This window comes from Phasianus colchicus, chromosome 7, assembly GCF_987193195.1.
Source record: "Phasianus colchicus chromosome 7, bPhaCol1.hap1.1, whole genome shotgun sequence".
Lineage (NCBI taxonomy): Eukaryota > Metazoa > Chordata > Aves > Galliformes > Phasianidae > Phasianus > Phasianus colchicus.
This window is the reverse complement of record NC_143442.1, coordinates 33,708,006-33,726,266: the sequence shown is the minus strand read 5'-3', so window position 1 is coordinate 33,726,266 and position 18,261 is coordinate 33,708,006. Positions and strand designations below refer to the sequence as shown.

Here is an 18,261-nt window from a genome sequence, read left to right as displayed (position 1 = left end):
TGATTTTATTCGGCTCTTTGGTGGCATTTGGGATTTTGAAAATAGTTTTAAAACAAAATAGAAAAGGCAGAAACTTTAGGAGCAGAGTCTTCAAGATGTCAGAATCTGTCTGGAAGAATTTAAGGAACTCTTGGATACATTCAGAAGATATTAAAAAATAATATATTAAGAATGAAAGGGTAAGAGAATCTTCATCTTCTGTCCAGAACTGTTTCTTCTCTTGAGTGTCTACATCAGAAGCAACACATCCACGACTCTACTGCATGCAGTGTTATTTCTATAACACGTTAACTGGTTTCTTGCTGTTTCAAGAGTCTGAGAAGAAAAATACCATCGCTCTTACTTTAACTAAAAAATTTCATTTAAAATATAAAACTTACTGATGGGTTAACTCAGAAAAATTAAGTCACAGCAAAACTGCTGTCACCACAAATTGAAATTTATTCTGGTTTCTGCTACAAGTGAGATCCCTGAATATATATTTTAGTGTGAAAACATGCTTTCCTCTGAACTTCCTACTTGACTGCAATGCATGCATTTTGGGCATCAATATACGTCTCATTTTTAAGTGTTCAGCGGAGCTGAGAAACGTCCAAAGACAGGAATTCCAAGCATGCAGGAACTGAGCTCTGACTAATGGTAACACCGCTTTAAAGGCATTCAGAGAATATTAGATAACCTGCTATTAATTTTCTATTCTTTCTCCTTCCCCACTCTCTATTTTCAGGTGCCTGCAGCCATTCAGTTAAAGACTCTTTGGCCCTCCTTCCTTTCCCAAACGATGAGATGGATGGGCTTATGTTACGGAAGAGGAGACCTGGATGTGAGCAATGATTTATTTTTCCCTTGGATGGCTTGTGCAGCATTCTTTCCATTAACTCAACAGGAATGACCAGATGCATAACAGCTTTTTGACACAGGGTGGGATTCATCTCATCTACCCTTACCATCCCACAGCAGAAATGGAGAGCGGTTCGTTCCCATGGGCTCCAGGTGAGCAAAATCCAGTGAGAAAAACTTAATTTTCAAAGAAACTCACTCACTGATTTCAGACATCTATCACAAGTGACTGCGCACTGCCAGGGAGGGACTCGATATATCTCATCTGCAGACAGCTGAGGCAGGGGGAGAGATTTAAATCCTGCTTGAAACCTGCAAATGGGCAGCTCAAGAAAATGTGAGGAAGAAGTAGAAAGAAATTCCCAAACCGCTTTGATGGCAGACTGGAGTATCCCAGAGCTGCTGATTGTGTCTAGGCACTTGTAGGCACCCCAAGGCACGTAAAAGCTGCTGAAAGTCACACTAATACAGGCAATGACCACTATTAAGCCCAACTCTTAATGAACCAATTTTCACACTGTGGTGACAATCCATAATGTAAGCAGCATTTGGTAACAAAGCAGATCCTATGCATAGTCTGTGATTTGTAATCCTAATAGCTCCAAGACAATGGACTCATGTCCACTATATGTCCAAGCTTATTGAAAAGGAGTGTAATTAACATTTCCTTTTTTCAAAATAATCAAAAGAAAAAAAAAAAAATCAAATAAGATCAGGAAACACTTCAATTTTTTTCCTTAAAGCTCGTTGTTGTTATCACTACTATTTCAAGCTTGGAGGATGATGTTTTGTCCACCAAGATGCTTCCCTTGCCCCAAACCCTCTCACTTAGCCTGAGCTTTCCCTGATAGCTCATCCATGCTCTGTAGGCTCCTCAGCTAGCCCCATGGCCAGCCTGAACAACTTACTTCACTTGCAGGTAGCCAGATAGGTGGGTCCAACACCATCCTTAGGGTTCTCTGACTTCAGCTCCCCCAACTCATAAGTTGGTTTATTTTCATCTCTTTCTAAGCTTTTCTGAATTAAAATAATGTGATTTTTAATCCTCTCTTTCCTGGTGTTTGCTCAGTATCAGTACAACGGAGCCCTCAGATGCTGCCTGCGCTAGCCTGATAATTCAAGTGAAACAGAGCATTACAGAGCAACGAGCTTCTTTTTTCCACATTTCAACTAAGCAGTATTTTAGCATGATAGTAAAAACAGACACACAGTAAGGGTACGAAAACAAGAAGAAAAACCAGACGTAGAAAAACAAGCTCAATAAATTCTTCACCGACTACAAAAGCTCAAAGAATTGACTTCTAACATAAGCATGTTATTGTCAACAGCGGCATCTCTATTAGGCTTGTTCCCTTTCCTAAACATTCCTATTACTGTCATTTCTCAGCTTTGTCATATTCACTGCCTTGACAGCACAGACACTACGCTGCACAATCTGTCAGAAGGGCCAGCTGATTTCCTCCGTCTTCTGACACTTGCAGGTCTTTAATATCAGGCTGTCAGAACGCCAAAGAGAAAGGCGTGTGCTTCCTCCTCCGGTGCTGCTCCCGTGACTGCCAGCACACACACTTTAATCATTAGCCTTACACTGCTATGAAATTCTGGCTTTGGTGCCCTTGGAGCCCCGTGCTAGAAAACACTGCTGGCAGAAACCTAGGGCAGAGTTGCATTAGTCAAATGAATTCTTTACGTTCCACAAAGCTCATCTAGTTTACTTTCTGAAACTTTCTTTTCGTGACTCTTTTTGAGAGGGGAGCTGCAGTAGGTGTAAGCCTCATTCAGTGACAGGTACAGGTGAAATGGTGTGTGCTTAACATAGATCTCTCTGCACCTGGACCATTTGTCTGTAGGTCTCCTGTGATGGGCAGCACTGCTTTCCGTAGTGTGCAGCTTCTTTGATCCAATATGAAACCAGGAGAGAAGAACAGGAGCCCAAACCAGGCAATAGCCTGAGGCACTGATGGCACTCACTGCAAAGGCAGAAATTCTGCGTTCTCCATCCCTGGAGGCATTCAAGACCAGGCTGGATGTGGCTCTGGGCAGCCTGGTCTGCTGGTTGGTGACCTTGCACATAGCAGGGGAGTTAAACTACATGATCATCGTGGTCCTTTCCAACCCAGGCCATTTTATGATTCTCTGACTCTATGATTCCTTGCTCTGGTCCCCCCAGTGCAGTAGAATGAACTATTGCCCAGACCCATAACTACACTGGGTTAGGTCTTTTTGAATGTGTTCTGTTACAGCAACACACTTTGCATACAAAAGAAATAAAAAAGCTGGTAAAGGAGATTTGGGGCCCACAGACACCATACAATCAGCAGGTCTGCAAGAAACAGGAGCATGCTCTATGCAAAGCACCTACCTGCAGGTGGCCTGAATCAGTAAGCTGGTAGAAACCATTGCTAGATACTTGTCTAGCTTCTCAGGGTCTGTATTGATGCCCGGAGGGTTCTGATTCAGGAGAAGAATGAAAAACAATCTAAGCCTTTAGCACTCAGACTGCCAAGGGACATTTGCTGCAGGAACCTACTAACTTTTATAGGCACAAATCCACCAGCAAGTGCAGCAGTGAGACATGGCATCAAAGCAGAGGACAGGCTTGGAGACAGCTCCAGCAAGAGCCTTACTCCCTGCAGTACCCAGCACTTCATTTTTCTATGCACTGCTCCCTGACTGCGATGCAAAGCGATAGCCCTGCTTTGTGCAGCTTATCTCCTCGGGCTGGTTGGGGCAGGATTCTTACAGCCTGCCCAGCAGAGCCTCGAGGCATTATTAAAAAAGTCATAAATAATAACAAAGGCGTTTACTGCTGTGAGTCAACAGATCTCCTGGCTGCATGTAAGCACGAAGTATCGACTGAGCCATCGGAGATAACACACGGTGTCACTACCCTGGGCTGCCCCGCTCCTCCTGCTGCCAAAGTGCTCACCTCTCGTCCAGTGATGGCTAAATAATGGAAGGAAACATGGCCTGGCTGCTGCTGCTTGCAGTAATGAATGCTGCTGTCGAGTGTAACAAATGTCGTGTGTCACGGAGGCATTTATGACACTAATACTGGAGCACTGGATAGCATCCAATAACAATCTATGGTGAGGTAATGGGACGTAGCTGCAGAGTGTTGAAAAGGGATCCGAAGCTAATACAGTTCTTACAGTATCAGGTATATGCAAAATATCCTGTAATACCACGCTCAAGTACTAGGAAAAAAAAAACAAAAAAAACCCAAAAATGCACACTGTATGATACATTACAGATTTTGCAGATTTATAGTGCTTCAGATGCAGCTCCCTGCCAAGGTTTTAAAAAGGGTTCCCACTTCTGATAGTTTTATGGCATATCTTATCCATTAAACGCTAGAAATATAGGAATTGTGTTTCATTTGTTGCCATGGATCGCCACATTACTGCTTTTATTCAAAACCCACATATTTCTAATTCTTTATGGAATATTCATCCATAGCCTGAGAAGCCACCAGAGGTCTGAATGAATTTGGCTCAGCCCCTGCAGTCCAAATGATCAAGTAACAGCTTCAAAAAGAAACTCATACAAGAATATCCTGAGCTGGGAGGGTTGCAGCCCAGGGTAGTGTTGGCCCTTCTGGCTCTGGGGGAATACAGCTGACACCAAAACACGTGCCATCACCAGAGCCTCCAGATCCCAATCCTGGAGCAGCTCTCTTGCCACCCATTCCCTTGTCTGTACATAGAGCCAGGACTGCCCCACAATTCAGCACAGGCTCTTGGTAAACTTCATATCGTTGCAGCTTCCACAGCCATTCCATTGGGCAAGACTAAATCATAGATCAGAGAATCACAGCATGGTTTGAGTTGGAAGGGACCTACAAGACCATCAAGTTCCAACTCCCCTGCTAAAGGCTGGGACACCACACACTAAACAAGGTCACACAAAGCCCTCTGAAAGGCCTCTTTGAAATGGAGTGGCTCAAGATCTCTTCACGTTAGTGATGTCCATAAACATAGCATGCACTCCAGTGCTGCATCCAGAGAACACTTCTACATCAAACAGTGCCTTTACAGAGAAGGTGCTTCATCCTGTACAGATGGGTGTGATTTAAAAGGCTCAGAGAACACCCCAGTGAACAGTGGGACATCCCTGGCAACAAGTGACATCGGCTTGGGCGGCTCCAGCCCTGCCTTGGGCAACGCACGCTCATGTCACAGTGCCACACAAAGGCATCATGGTGACACCTGAGCATCTCTCACCGGAACCCCCAGGCAGTGCCGGCACATTCCCCGTGCCAGCAGGCAGGGTGGGCACTGGCTCGCTGCACAAGTGGGCGCACGCTCAGTCTTTGCTTCAAACCAGACAAGAGACACTGAAATGGAGGCATCAGCTGCGGAAAGAGCTTCTGCTTCTGATCTGGAGGAGCTGTTGGAGACTCAAGGCTCCACTTCCACTGTCCTGGCAGCTCATGACCCAGCACCAGATGGCCATGCTGCTGCAACACCAACAGTGCAAGTAAAGGACTCACAAACGTTTCCCGATGAAGAGGAAACCAACGGTTTCCCTCTGAGTTCCTCCGAGGAAGGCGCTGGCCAAGCCAGTGTCTTCTCAGGCCTCAGCTTCCCACAGAAACTCTGGGTGCTGGCCGAAAGCGACCAAGTGAAGAGCATCTGGTGGGGCCACGGAGGAAACTGCCTCGTGATCGAGGAGCAACTGTTCATGGTGGAAGTCCTGGCCAAGGAAGCACCTCTGAGAGCATTTGGATGTACAAGCATGAAGAGCTTTGTTTGCCAGCTCAACCGCTACGGCTTCACCAAAGTGCCATGGGGGCTGGAAAGATCTCTGTCCATTCCTGAGCTTCTGGCTGAGGAAGAAGCCACTGCTGTCCACAGGAAGGTAAGGGCATCCATTGGCCCCATGCAAACCGGCCCTCACAACAAACTCACACAATGTCTGGTCTCAGTCAGCCTGAGCTGTAGGACTGAAGGGACCCATTGGCGTGGTGACACCTGGCTCAGCACCACACGGTCGTTCATTTGCTCTTCCCACCGGCCCTGGCTTTGCACTGCACTGCTTAGTAGCAGCTGCAGACATCGGAGGGCTCTGAACTTTATTTATCTCCTAGAAGCAAACCAGAGCATCATACCAGCACTCTGAAGAATACATCTGCATCTCAGCTGAAATTAAGACACTCATAAGCCTTGTCCATACCCACGTTTGCCCTTAGCCACAAGAAGCCCGAGATCCTCCACCTTGCTGTCCCTCAGCCCCACACTGACACCACCTAACTCTTCTCCTTTACCGTTTGCAGTTACTGCTCTACTCCTGCCCATTCTTCAGGAGAGACGACCCGGGGCTGCTGGAGCACTGCAAGCGAAGAGCGGCCCGGAAGAGAAGAGCCGAGGCTGCCCCCAGCCCTGGCCTGCAGGAGGCTCTGAGTGAGAGCCCCCAGAGGAGCAGCCCGGGTGCCCAGCCCACGCCAGAGAGGAGCCAGCAGGCAGCAGATCCACAAGGCACGCAGGCAGCAGCAAACGCGGGGCCCCCGCCGGCCAAGCTCCCCAAGACAGACGGCCCCGCGGCCCCGGCAGGCGCTGCTCACAGCCTGCCAGGCCCTGCCGCAGCACCAGCGCCGCAGCAGTGCCAGGCCCTGCCCTGCTTCATGCTGCCTCCGAGCAGCAGCCCGATGCTGGGTGCCGCCTGCGCTCCTCCACCGCACGCCGCTCTGCCCTTCGTGCTCCCCACTTTCACACCCGGCTCTCCTCGGCCCGAGCTCTTCCAGACACCACAGCTGCAGGCTCCCTGGGACGCCCTGCCTTTCCTTACCTTCTGCTTTGCAGAGGCCATCAGGGCAGTGGCTGCAATGATGCCACCGCACTGGCAGCCCCGCGCAGCCCCGCACTGCCCCACGTGCAGCTGCAGCCAGCACCAGGCAGATGCCGGCCATGGGACGGCCCTGTAGTGCTGGACCCACTTGTTCCTAGTTTGTAGCCCATACGTACATCGTTCTGGAAATAGAATTTTTCATTAAGGAACCTTCTTATTTCTCATGTTCCTTTGCTTACCTATTTACCTTCTTATTTCTCATGTTTCTTTGCTTACCTATTTACCTATTTATTTGTTTAATGTTTCTGGAAATAAAACGTTTCAATAAGAAACTTTTGGCGTTGTCTTTGTCCTTTTAGTCTGAGTTCAAGCATTTCAACGGCTTTCAAGTTTGGTTCTACACTTCTTGCAAAGTTAGGACACTCAGGATTGACGTTTTAATTGCAGCAATGGCAAGGAGAAAAACAGCCGCCACTTTTATATATAAACTCTAAATCCCAGACATATGTATCCAAAGGTTTATTCATAGTTCTCTCTGCCATTCCTCGGACAGTGCTAATAGGCTTGTTATGGAGCTAGGTTATTTTCACAAGAGCTTTAGCAACCTACCCAAAGTAGATAGGCCGGCATGCAGAAATGGAATTTCAACTGGCACTTTTGAACAGAACCTTTTCCCAAAATAGTTTTTTTTTTTTTTTTTTTTTTGTAATTGAAAAAATGTCTTTCAAATGGAACCACTTAGCATAGCTCTGAACTGTATCCAGAATGGTCATAAACTGCTGCTCAGAGGCTAAGGGCCAAGATTTTAACTTCAGATATAAACGCATTAGCGGATGCCAATTCTGCTAGCAGTGAAATCTGGCCTAATAAGCTTGATATAAAGATTTTGTTTCTTTATTCCCATTTCTGCTTGCAAAATCAAGGGAAGCACTTAAAGCAGAGCTCAGATGAAATATTCCTTGAGAAAACTCACCGTAAAAACTCTATCCAAGCATGCTCTGCTCTGCTTCAAGCTCAGGAGCGAGCCTTCACCAGATTCCCTTGCACTTCATAGACCACAAACAGAACAAGAGCCTGAGCTTCAGCTCCACTTCCATCCAGCCACACTCCTTCCATGACACTGCCCATGAATTGCCTTGCCTAGCTCTCACCACCTCATTCACACAGTAAGTTTTATGCTGAGAAGTTCGTTTTTCCATGGTTGAATCACTGATGAAATCCGAGGTCCTAAAGACATCAAGTAATTGTAATAAGTAGCATGAGAAAATCATTTCACTCTCACAATCTATAGATTAACGCAGAATTCATGGAATTCTTTTGTTATTATAAATACAGTTTAAATTAATCTTCTGATCTGCTCTATTACAAAGCAATCATGGCAAAAGTGCATTAACTAAGAACCAGTTGCACAATGTGGAGACAAAACCAATCCAGGACGTAACTATATACATTCACATGGAGGTGACTGAATAACTGCTTTTAGTTTGATTTAGAAGCTGAGCTGCAGGAAGTAGAAAGAGCATCTATGATGAAGCTGCCCTATGCACAACATCAGCAAAGCTTCTGTAGGTTTCTCCCAGCCTGGATGCCGATGCTCTTCAGGAAATCTGGAATTATTATTTCAAAGCTTTAAACAGCAGCTTTTAAACTCAAAATCAAATTAGGGAAAAAAGAAAAGACAAGAAGCCTACGGATTGTTGTGGATGCTAAAGGGAGATTCTGCCCCAAAATTAAAATCACATTTTTCCATAGCACCTGAAGACCAGCGAGGCAAATACTTAAGTCAGTGCAAAGTGTTTAGCATTAGATATGAATGAACAAAAGAAATCAATGGTAAACTCAGGATTAGGACCTGAATCTCTTTCTGAGGACATTAAATCAAGCCAGTAAACCTGTGTTTGAAATTCTCTTCGTGCTACACGGATCAGTTCTCATCACACAGACTGCCTCAGTAGGATTCAAGGGGTAAGACTTTAATTCCTCTGAAAGGCACAGGCATATTACAAACAGTTAGCATCATCCATTGCCTGTACATGCCATTTGTAGACCTATTTGTCTTCCACACAACTGCATTTCAATCTTATTTTCATTAGTCATCTGTACTCTATTTGGATTAATTATGAAATGAAAAGGAGTACTGTTATACACAGCAGAGATGAAAAGCAGGCAAATGGAGGAGCGTAATCCACTCCTTGGCTCTCAGAACAAGCTATAAATCCACACCAGCTGCAATTTGCCACCTCTATCTCAGTTCAGCTCCTCCAGCTTTGCTGGTCGGAAAACAGAATGCGGTCCCTCTGGCTTTGCATTCCTTACTGGTATTTCTTCCCTCCCCAAAATTCCATGTCACAGCCTCAAAATCCAGACACGAAACCTGTTGTCGTTGTTCTAAAGCTTGGCCTAGGTTTTAAGCATGAGAACAATCAAAAGGAATGAAGTCTGAGGAGAGATTTCTCGATGCATAAGGATTGCCTCTTACACCTCAACTCACTGTGACTCAATAGGAAAAGAAAGTGTAGAAACCTGAAACAATTTCAGATTAACCTGGTTGTGTCTGGACTGGTAAATTATTTTTAAGTGTGTAATATCAATCAAGAGGCATAAACTGCTTCAATTGCTTCCAGAGAAGAGGAACGTTCTGTCTGGAGGCGTTAAGGATTTGGTTGAGGGAACAAAGACCAACTACAGAGCTGTGTCATAGAGAAAGAAAGGATTGTAGCAACAATCAGATAAGATCTCCCCTGGGGGACACGGCCATGGGGGGGTGTTCCTCCAGCAGTGATGGCTGGTTCCCACTGATTTCCAGAGTGCAATGTGAAATGGAATTGGCTGATTGATAGCAGCCATTAGAAAAGCAGGTAGGCAGCAGCAGGAAGGAGTTAGGAGAAACTGCTTGCCAAGTAAGTGCTGTGATATCCCGAGATGAAGCATGAAGCTGTCTGCCCAAACGTTCTTGCCATCGCTCCACAATTCAGCATTCTCATTTCCTTCCCATTTATTCTCCAATTTCACGATGGAGCAAAAAACAAAGACAGTGTTGTGAACGCACCTGATTTGCTTAAAGAACGGAGATTCATTTTTACTCATCTCGTTTGTATGTGCGTGAGCTCTACCAGCTGCATTTATATTGCCTAGTTTGCACAGTCTGGGGCCAACCCAAATGGTTTCAAGTAAGAGTTATTCATTTAGCAGGAGCAGGTAATTCACCGACTACCTGAATTGTTTAGGCAAATTCCACGTAATATCAAAGCTTTTGCTTCTCATATGCTTACACAGTTTATCTATAACTCTCTAAAATGCACGTCTAGCATCATTTACTGCCTACTCACAGCTGGAAATCCACAGCTGGGTTTTAAAATCATGGCATCAGAGGCAAAATACCAACAACATCAAGTCCCAAGAGTCATCTCTCTTTGCTCACACTACTGCCAACCTCCAGATTTCTGATCTTAAGGGCCTGATGGAGAATAAATACATGTTTTGTGTTTCATTTATCTCTACGTTATTAAACCCTGTTTGTGCTTCTCCCAGATATGTGTAACGATGTGAACTTATTTCACGCCACAATGGATCGTGTCATCAAAAGTCATTATTCCCACTGGAAATGCCTTGGCTGCTTGCTTGGCTTGGGAGAATTCGATATTCCTGCCTCAAGATTCTGTGATGGGAATGAAATTCACGGTACGTAGGTAATTACATCTGGTCCTACACTGTGAAGATACAGGCTCTCGGAGCCGAGCATGTCAATACTCTGTGTTTATATTTTTGCAAGATAGGAGAAATTCAATTTTATTCAGCTATCTCCCAGCGACTTTCTGCGACTATGTATCAGCAGAATTTTTTTTCCCTTTTTTTTTTATTTTAAAGATAAATTGCATGGTGTGCTATCAACGATACTCTGAATTTAAGAATAGAACCTATTAGTCTGTCACTCTTCCAGAGACACAGACCTTGAAGAGTCTGAAGAAGCAGTCTTTATGTGACAGCATAATAAGGATGTCAGGCCCCCTCCCTCCTCCCCAGATCTTCTTGAACGACATTTTCCCCAGCAAGGAAAATTAATACACTTCAGAAGTTATAAAGTGCAGGAAAACGTACATCAGCCATCAGTATGATTTTTCTAAAATGAAGCAGCGTGGAAACCACATTCTTAATCAACTTTCCTAAAACGTCCCTCTGTCTTTTACTAAAAAAAGAAGGGAAAAAAAAAAAAAGAAAAAAAAGGAGAAAAAAAGCTTCATAATGCTTTTACCGTGTAGCATTAGATTTGCTAGTGAAGTGTGGAATATTTTTCTTCTTATGTTATTAAATTTCAAAGACACGCTCCTTAGGGCTTGTCTTAAGTCTGTCATCTGCTCTGCTCGTAAAGACTCTTACCACTTGGACAGCTCCATCCCTCCCTGCGGATCCCACCGGCGAATCAATCACAGCGGCCCGGCCTCTGCTCCAGGCAGGCTTTCTCAGCATGCCAGAAAATGTTTGCGTTTCATCACCGCTTAGCTGGCTTTTGTCATTGCTTGAGAGTTGTCTGTATCGCTTAGCGAGGAAGGGACACGCACAAAGGGGTTATCTCCTTCGTGTCAGAGGCAGCGCGCTGCTATTATTGGGAGGCAGCAAAGAGAGCGGCTGGTATCTTGGAAAGGATGGGGGAAAAGTTATCAAATTTAACTAGTGCAAAATAATGAGAAAAAGGAACGAAGAAAGTGAAAGTGGAGATGGATACAAACGAGAGGGAAATGATAAAGGATTAAGGAACATGAATCAGGAAACCGTTGCGTCAACGGGAAAAATAAACGTGCTATAAAAACAAATGGAGGCAAAAGGAAACAAAATGAAATGAAGCCAGCAGATTCAACTTAAAAATAAGAAGTAAGAATCATTATTGACGTTGTTCTCCCCGCCAATACTCTCTATGCTGTTTTTGAGCTGTGTGTAGAGAGGGATATGTAAATTAATGCCCAGTTGTTGAAGAAAACTCAAGACAAACATCAGTTCAGGGAGAAAGGTGCCATTTCTGACTTGCTGATGGTAGGAAGCTTCTCTTGCTGGTATTTCTAAGGACCCCGCAGAAAGCAGAAGACAGATGTCCTTGACAACGACTCAAGTAAACTGAAAGGATAAATATTCCAAGCACTTCAGTGTTTGTGTCACTGACCTGTCTGTGTTCAAGGAAATAGGAGGACTTACCTAGGAAGCCAACTTCCCCAACAGGGCATAGGGCATGTGATGGAGAATCAGAAACTAGAGGAGAAGTCTGTGAGCAAGCCATGCGACCACTGTTACATCAGGGATTTACCCAGGGCTGAGCCCAGGTTTGGCAAGTGAAGTATGGGAAGGTCTAGAAAGGTGTCAAAATGGCTAAAATCTGAGGTTACAACGTTTCAGAGCCAATACAGCATCAGAACAACCGCCAGCACCAACTACAGACCTGAGAGGCCTTCAAACACACAGCTGAATTGAACCAAGCAGACCCAGGAGCATCTTTGGAGAAAAACTGAGAAATGCTGGATCCAGCTGTCTGAGTGCACAGACATAGCTTCTATCTATTTCAGAAGAACCAACTGGTCAGAGGAAAAACAAATGCTGCCTTTGCACTGTACTGGAAGTTGAGAAGGCAACTGGTAGTTGGTAGCAGCTGAAAGCACTGCCAGTTTCCTGACCAGCTCCCTGCAAAGTAACACACACAGAGATGACGGATGACGATGTCCCTAGCACTGAGCAATAGTCTCTGCTATACAAATCATGTTACTTTGTGTTTAGAGGAGGAAGTGTAGTTGTACCATTACAAGAACTGCTGACAGCTTCTGTTATTAATGGTCCCACGTGTGTCTCCTGCCATCTGTGATGGGTGGAAGATAGCGACCTGTTAGTGATCTGCACCAAAGTTAGTTTTCTTGACTATTACTTAATGGAAAGGCAGATTTTTTCTGAAGATCAGATGTGTGTTCCTTAGTGGCTCTCGATGCAGAATTGTGGCCCTCTGTGCCAGGCTACAGCCCCTCTTCATTTCAATTTAGTGTTTGTCCAGGAAACCTGACGTCTGCGTAACCGCAAATGGATGTGCCAGGAGACAGTGGGGCTGCTCTCCCCTCAGCCTTCACTCTTTGGGCTTGTCAGCTACAGCTTTTGCTAGAATTGCAGTTTACACTCTGCTGGGGTTAATGCTTTCATTAATTTTCTTTATTTTTGCCATTTCATGGTTCTTTCTGTTGTTTTTTTGTTTTCCAGAAGAATATGTTAGTCATCCAAGTTGGAGCTAAGAGAACAACCCCACATTTCCTGCAGCAGCCACCCAGCCATTTCAAAGACTCAACTTGAAAACTGACCAGAAAACCCCAGAGCAAGCTGCAAGATGACTTGGATTTCTTGATAAATCTATAGAACCCAACTGGCACAGAGCTTGATGACTGCTCCAAGCATTTGTGCAAGCACAATGGGAGAGGCAAGCATGGAGAGGACTGAATTTCAGTGACAGGTCAGGTGCCAGCAGAGGTGGCTTTGCTGGCAGGCTAGTTAGGGCTCCAATTTATCCAACATAATGAACACACTTTCTCTCTCCATTCTAAAACGAAATTAGAATCTGTCTCTGAATAGAAAAGTTGCTCAGTCCTCTAATTTACAGTCTGCTAAATACACAAAACGTATTAAGCTTCATAATGTTTGTACTGAGGGTCTAATCATGCTAAAAATTGTGTCTTTACAGAAACCTTCAGGCACAACATTGCAAAGTGATGGCTGGATTTGCACCTGCTTTGGCTGCTCTCAGAGCTAGCATTAAAGAAATTCACTTTGGAACAGGAATAGATGATGTCAAACCTTTCTTAAATGAAAGAAATGAAGGGTTTTGAAAGTAAAGATGAAGAAAATTGGCCAGATTTTTTCTTTTTTTTTTTAACCTTCTGAAATAAATAAGGTAAACATAAATATTTTCCACTCTTTGTTTATGAGGGAAGGCTAAAAACATCACTGTAAGGTCAATTACTGTCCACAAAAGTGAATTAGTGACAGTGCAGGAAATCCTTTCATCAGTTATTGCAGACTGCTCTCAAAACAACGGACCCTGTATTTAATCACATTATTCTAATTAATTTGCAAAGAACATTTATGGTGGTAACACTCAGAAAAAAATAAAAGTAGGCAATGAAGTTTCTATCCTGAGATGAACTTGACCCTGGAATGAGCACAAAACGAGCAAGATGAGGGTGGGGAGGAAGCACTGCCCAGCTAACCAAGCTGCCTTACAGAAGCTCAACCTATATGACTCTACTACAGCATTTGCCTACCATGTTATTTTAATCACATGTAATTACTGCCAAACAAAAGCAAGTCATGGCAGGGGAAGAACTGGAATCAAGAAATAATTAAAAGTATCCAGGGATTTCTATTAAGACCCAATTTAGGAGAGTCATTTATTTAAATTTTAATATTGCCAAGCTAGAACATAATTTAACCCAACAAAGCTCAGCTTTTATTTAGGTAATCATCCTACTGGATTAATATTATGGTTAAAAAAAAAAAAAAAGGTCAATATTTGTATTTATTCTGCACTAGTTTAACAGTGCTCATGCTGTGTCCATTCTAGTGGATGGATCTGTGGTTTAAGGATGTCCCACTCTGTACTCAAAGCCTTGTCTCAGGGTCTCAGCAATGCAGGGATGTCAGCCCAGCCCATGTCCACCCCAGGTGTGCTGCTATGGATTTTCAGCAGCGTAGCCCAGCATAGCACTGGTGTAATAAGGCAGAGAATCAATCCCTCTCTTTTATTCCTGTCTCAGCACTCACCTGGAACCTCACAGGCACAAAACAGAAAGCTAAGGGTTTCCTCGTGAGACAAAAAAGGTGAAATGCTGCTGTCAAGCTACTGCTTTGCCACAACATAATCCTTACAAGCATCAGAAATAAAGGAGGAGATCAAACTAGTGCATATTCTCACTCGTTTACATAAGGTAACTTTGAGAATAAAGCTGGCTGCAGAATACTTGGAAAGAAATCACTGGAAGGCAGATTTGCTCACTGTTCTCATCTCATGGTCCTTTTGCATGCAAAATTCCCATTAACTTGTGCATTTGAAACACAGACAAGATTCTACACAAATCTGCCCAGGCATCCTACATGTATATTCATCGAGGAACCAGAATAAACCTCAGTCAGGTACTGAATATTTCTCTTAAAGAACACTTTGAAAATACAAGCCAAATTCTTTTTTAGATATTATGTTTGAAATTCAGGGGCTGCACTTGGAAACAGGAAGGTTTTGGAGGCCAATCTAGGACTCCTACTACTGGCAGGTAGATAGGAATCACCCCTTCCATCCATCCATCCATCCCTCCATCCCTCCATCCCTCCATCCCTCCATCCATCCCTCCATCCATCCACCCACCCATCCATCCATCCACCCATTCACTAATATTAAATGAAAGACTGGTTGCTGTTCAAAGCAGGTTGCTACCTGATGGCCAGAAATCTTCCCCACATCATGTCAACTCTAAATTCTCCATTCATAGGGGTATTAAATCATTTTCTGCAACTTCTGGTCTTGGCAACTGTCAAGGGCAAGACAAGTGAGCAGCTCCAGGTGGACCATCGCCCTGATGTGCCACCACAATCTGCATGTTCCTACAGATTTCTGTCTTTAATTGAATTTTGATTTCGGCTAAAAGGTTTACTTTACAAAAACAACTCCTAGGAACAGCGGAAGAAAGAGAAGACAGTAATTTCCCCAGAATGTTTTGCAACAATTACAATTAAAGCAGACCATCAAAGGCTTTGCCCCCACATGGTTTTAGTGAGAACCATTGTATAGCATCATCTAAAGTCAGGCACTAGGAACTCGCAGCCAGTTGCACTGCATTTGGAAGAAGAGTTTGATGTCTGAGGGTGCACTGTGGCAACCCCCCTAAAAGGTTAACTTGGACTGCAATACTTCTTGATAGTAAAGAAAGCACTGAGCACAAGGCTGGGATGAATGCTAAGTTAGCGAGGCTGATAGCAAAAAGAGTTTCTATCAGGAACAGTGAAAAATTATCCCTGGGGTTTAAGCTAAAAAGGGCACTGGATGACTTCAGAAGAAGTAAAAACCCTTTTGATTTTAAATCCTTGTAAAGCAAAGTCAAGTCGAACCTGTCACCATAATCTGAATGGCAGCTTCATTTCAAATCCCTCAGAACATATAATGTTCTGATTTTAAAGGTTAAACAAGCAACAGAAACACAGATTTATTAACGCCTACCGTGCCCCCCCCCCAAACCAGGTTAAGCTGAACAGACTATGCTGGATGCCAGACTTAACACAGCACCTGACAGCTAGTGGTTAGGAGGAGGTAGGAGCTCTGCCCAGCTTAAAATGATGCTTTTCCCCACTCATTCTTGCTGGCATCACTTTGCCAAGAGGGAGAAAGAGAGTTTTTGTCAGAGAACTCTTTAACATACATGAACACATGAGGAAAACATCTTGTTTCTCTCTGCTGGTCTAGTCTGTCAGAATGAACAACTCCCATCCCAAAGCAATTTCCTTCTGTTTTATTAAAATGTTTTGTCCTACAACACACTGGGTAAGGTTATTTACAGATCTCTGATTGCTTTTTTTTTCTTGAAAAAGCCCGGGAGCTATTTCTCTCTTCCCTCCAGAAGAGGGAGGACTCATGCTAATTAAATTCACTTCTCTCTGGGAAGGGGAACATTATTCTGTACTACTGTTTTCATTACAGTCATAGATGCTCTCCTCTTCTTCACAAAGCAAGAAACACAAACGACCTTTTCAATATATGATTTCCAGACAGAAAGGATAAAGACAAAAGGGTTTAGAAAGATACATGGGATGTATGTAGATAGAGGAGACACTTCATTAAAACTCAATTAAAGGTACATGAATTTTCAGTATATGAGTATTTTCCATTAGCTTCCAGTGAAGGAAGGTCTTCCAAGAAGCTATTCATACGGGCAAAGGTAAGCATGTGTTTTACAGTACTTACATAGATCTGGAACAGAATGACAAATGATTTATTACTTCTCTGGTTCTCTTATTAATTAATTCCCTGACAGCCTGCCACTCTTTCTCTCTTATCAATGCATCCACTCATTGGCATACAACCTCTCTCTTTGATTTTTGCCTTCTCTAAATTAACATCACGTGGAGCTGAATGACTGGGTGACAAAGTTCTGGAGATGTGATGACTTCACATCAATCACCAACTTGGCCCATTTTGCTCTTTTGCAGAGGAAAGACCATATAGGAAGAGCAATAATACAAAACAACTGTCTTCCAACCCTAGGAAGACAATGAAGCTTTTCTTGTAGTGTGTACACTCAACATGGCATTGATTCAAGACTGATGGGTTGGGCAACTGGCAGATCTCCAGCTCAGGGAGATTCACAATTTTTCTATCAATAAGGGAAGACAATCTGACTTGCTCTTGACTGAATTTTTATCCAGATGCTTCCTCTAATGAATGCATCAGGAACTGCAACACCTCGCTGCATAAAAACGTATAACCTCTTAACAGACCTTCCAACAACATCAGAAGGAAAGTGCAGGGTGGTTACGCACCAGTCCCAGTTAGATGGAGCTGCCTTCCTAAAGTCCTAGGCAACTTCGACATAAAAGACTAGTAACAGTAAAAATAACAAGAAGCCACAGACATAACAGAAGAGCCAAGTGGGCTCGGAGGGCTAGAATATCCTCCATTCCTACTATAAGAAATATTTTAAACTGGCTGAGGTTGAAAAATCAAATCCTAAGGGATGAAAGTGTTGACATATGATATCTCAGTAAGGTTTGAGGTTTGGAACAGAACTTCTGAATAGATGCATAGGGATGGGAAAAGAAACACCATCGTGTATGGGATAGATAAGCCCTTCACACCTGCTGTAGACATCCAGCAAAATACAGAACGCATAATTATCCACATCATCTTGGCAATGCAGGAAAACATGCTAAGGGAATCCCAGTTTTTTCAAGCTCCGCTAGAGTAAGTTGGAAATCTCATCACATTAAGCCTTCAGGATCTTGTAATTTGCTCATAGTTAAGCCCCATGCTCGTTATTGGGGAAACACAGCCACTGCACTGAAGGTTTCAGTAACAATCTGTAATTAGGGAGGTTTTGTATAGAGGAAAGAGGAGAAAATTTGCTGGATTTTGCAGCCACGCTGACTAGAACAGGAACAGTAGGCATAAGAAGTGAGTACAGTTGCCACAAACAGGCATGGAAGAAAAATGGTGGCAAGAATCATAACCTGAACAAAAAGAGAAATCCTAGGGCCATGAAGGTGTGGAAGAAGTTTCAGCATGCATTAGGAAGCCTTGCCAGCTGCCTTGTGAGCACAGCGATTCAACACTCTGCTCTCGGTGAACTTCCTTTTGAAAAAGTCCTTCTGCCAAAGTAACTGATCTGTCCCCGAGGACACCCTTTCATTCTTACTGTTTGAAAAAAACCTTTCCATTAGAAACATAAAATCAAGAGGCAAATGTTAAATAGGAGTTATTTACATCACAAGAACCAATTTCCCATCATTTTAAATGTTCTGTCTTCATTATGTCTAATGTCCTGGCATTAAAGCTGTTAAATTAGGTTAGAATCTTGTCCGTTGACTGCAGAACTACTTATAATTTAATCTTCCTAATAATATTAAGTAGGA

At 43.6% G+C, this 18,261-nt stretch overlaps 2 protein-coding genes across 2 annotated transcripts in view; one reads left to right on the top strand and one right to left on the bottom strand.

Moving 5' to 3' along the window:
- Positions 1-18,261, bottom strand: part of SPAG16 (sperm associated antigen 16) — a 356,401-nt gene that overhangs the window by 7,124 nt on the left and 331,016 nt on the right. The window lies entirely within an intron of this gene.
- LOC116236064 (uncharacterized) lies at positions 3,770-7,046 on the top strand. The gene is made up of 2 exons (XM_031604581.2): positions 3,770-5,700; positions 6,116-7,046. The coding sequence occupies exons 1-2, from the start codon at positions 5,182-5,184 to the stop codon at positions 6,761-6,763; spliced, it is 1,167 nt and encodes a 388-aa protein (XP_031460441.2). The 5' UTR covers positions 3,770-5,181; the 3' UTR covers positions 6,764-7,046.

Coding starts and splice junctions, on each gene's coding strand:
- LOC116236064 (XM_031604581.2), top strand. CDS start 5,182: ATGGAGGCATCAGCTGCGGAAAGAGCTTCTGCTTCTGATCTGGAGGAG. Junction 5,701..6,115: donor CCACTGCTGTCCACAGGAAG/GTAAGGGCATCC, acceptor TACCGTTTGCAG/TTACTGCTCTACTCCTGCCC.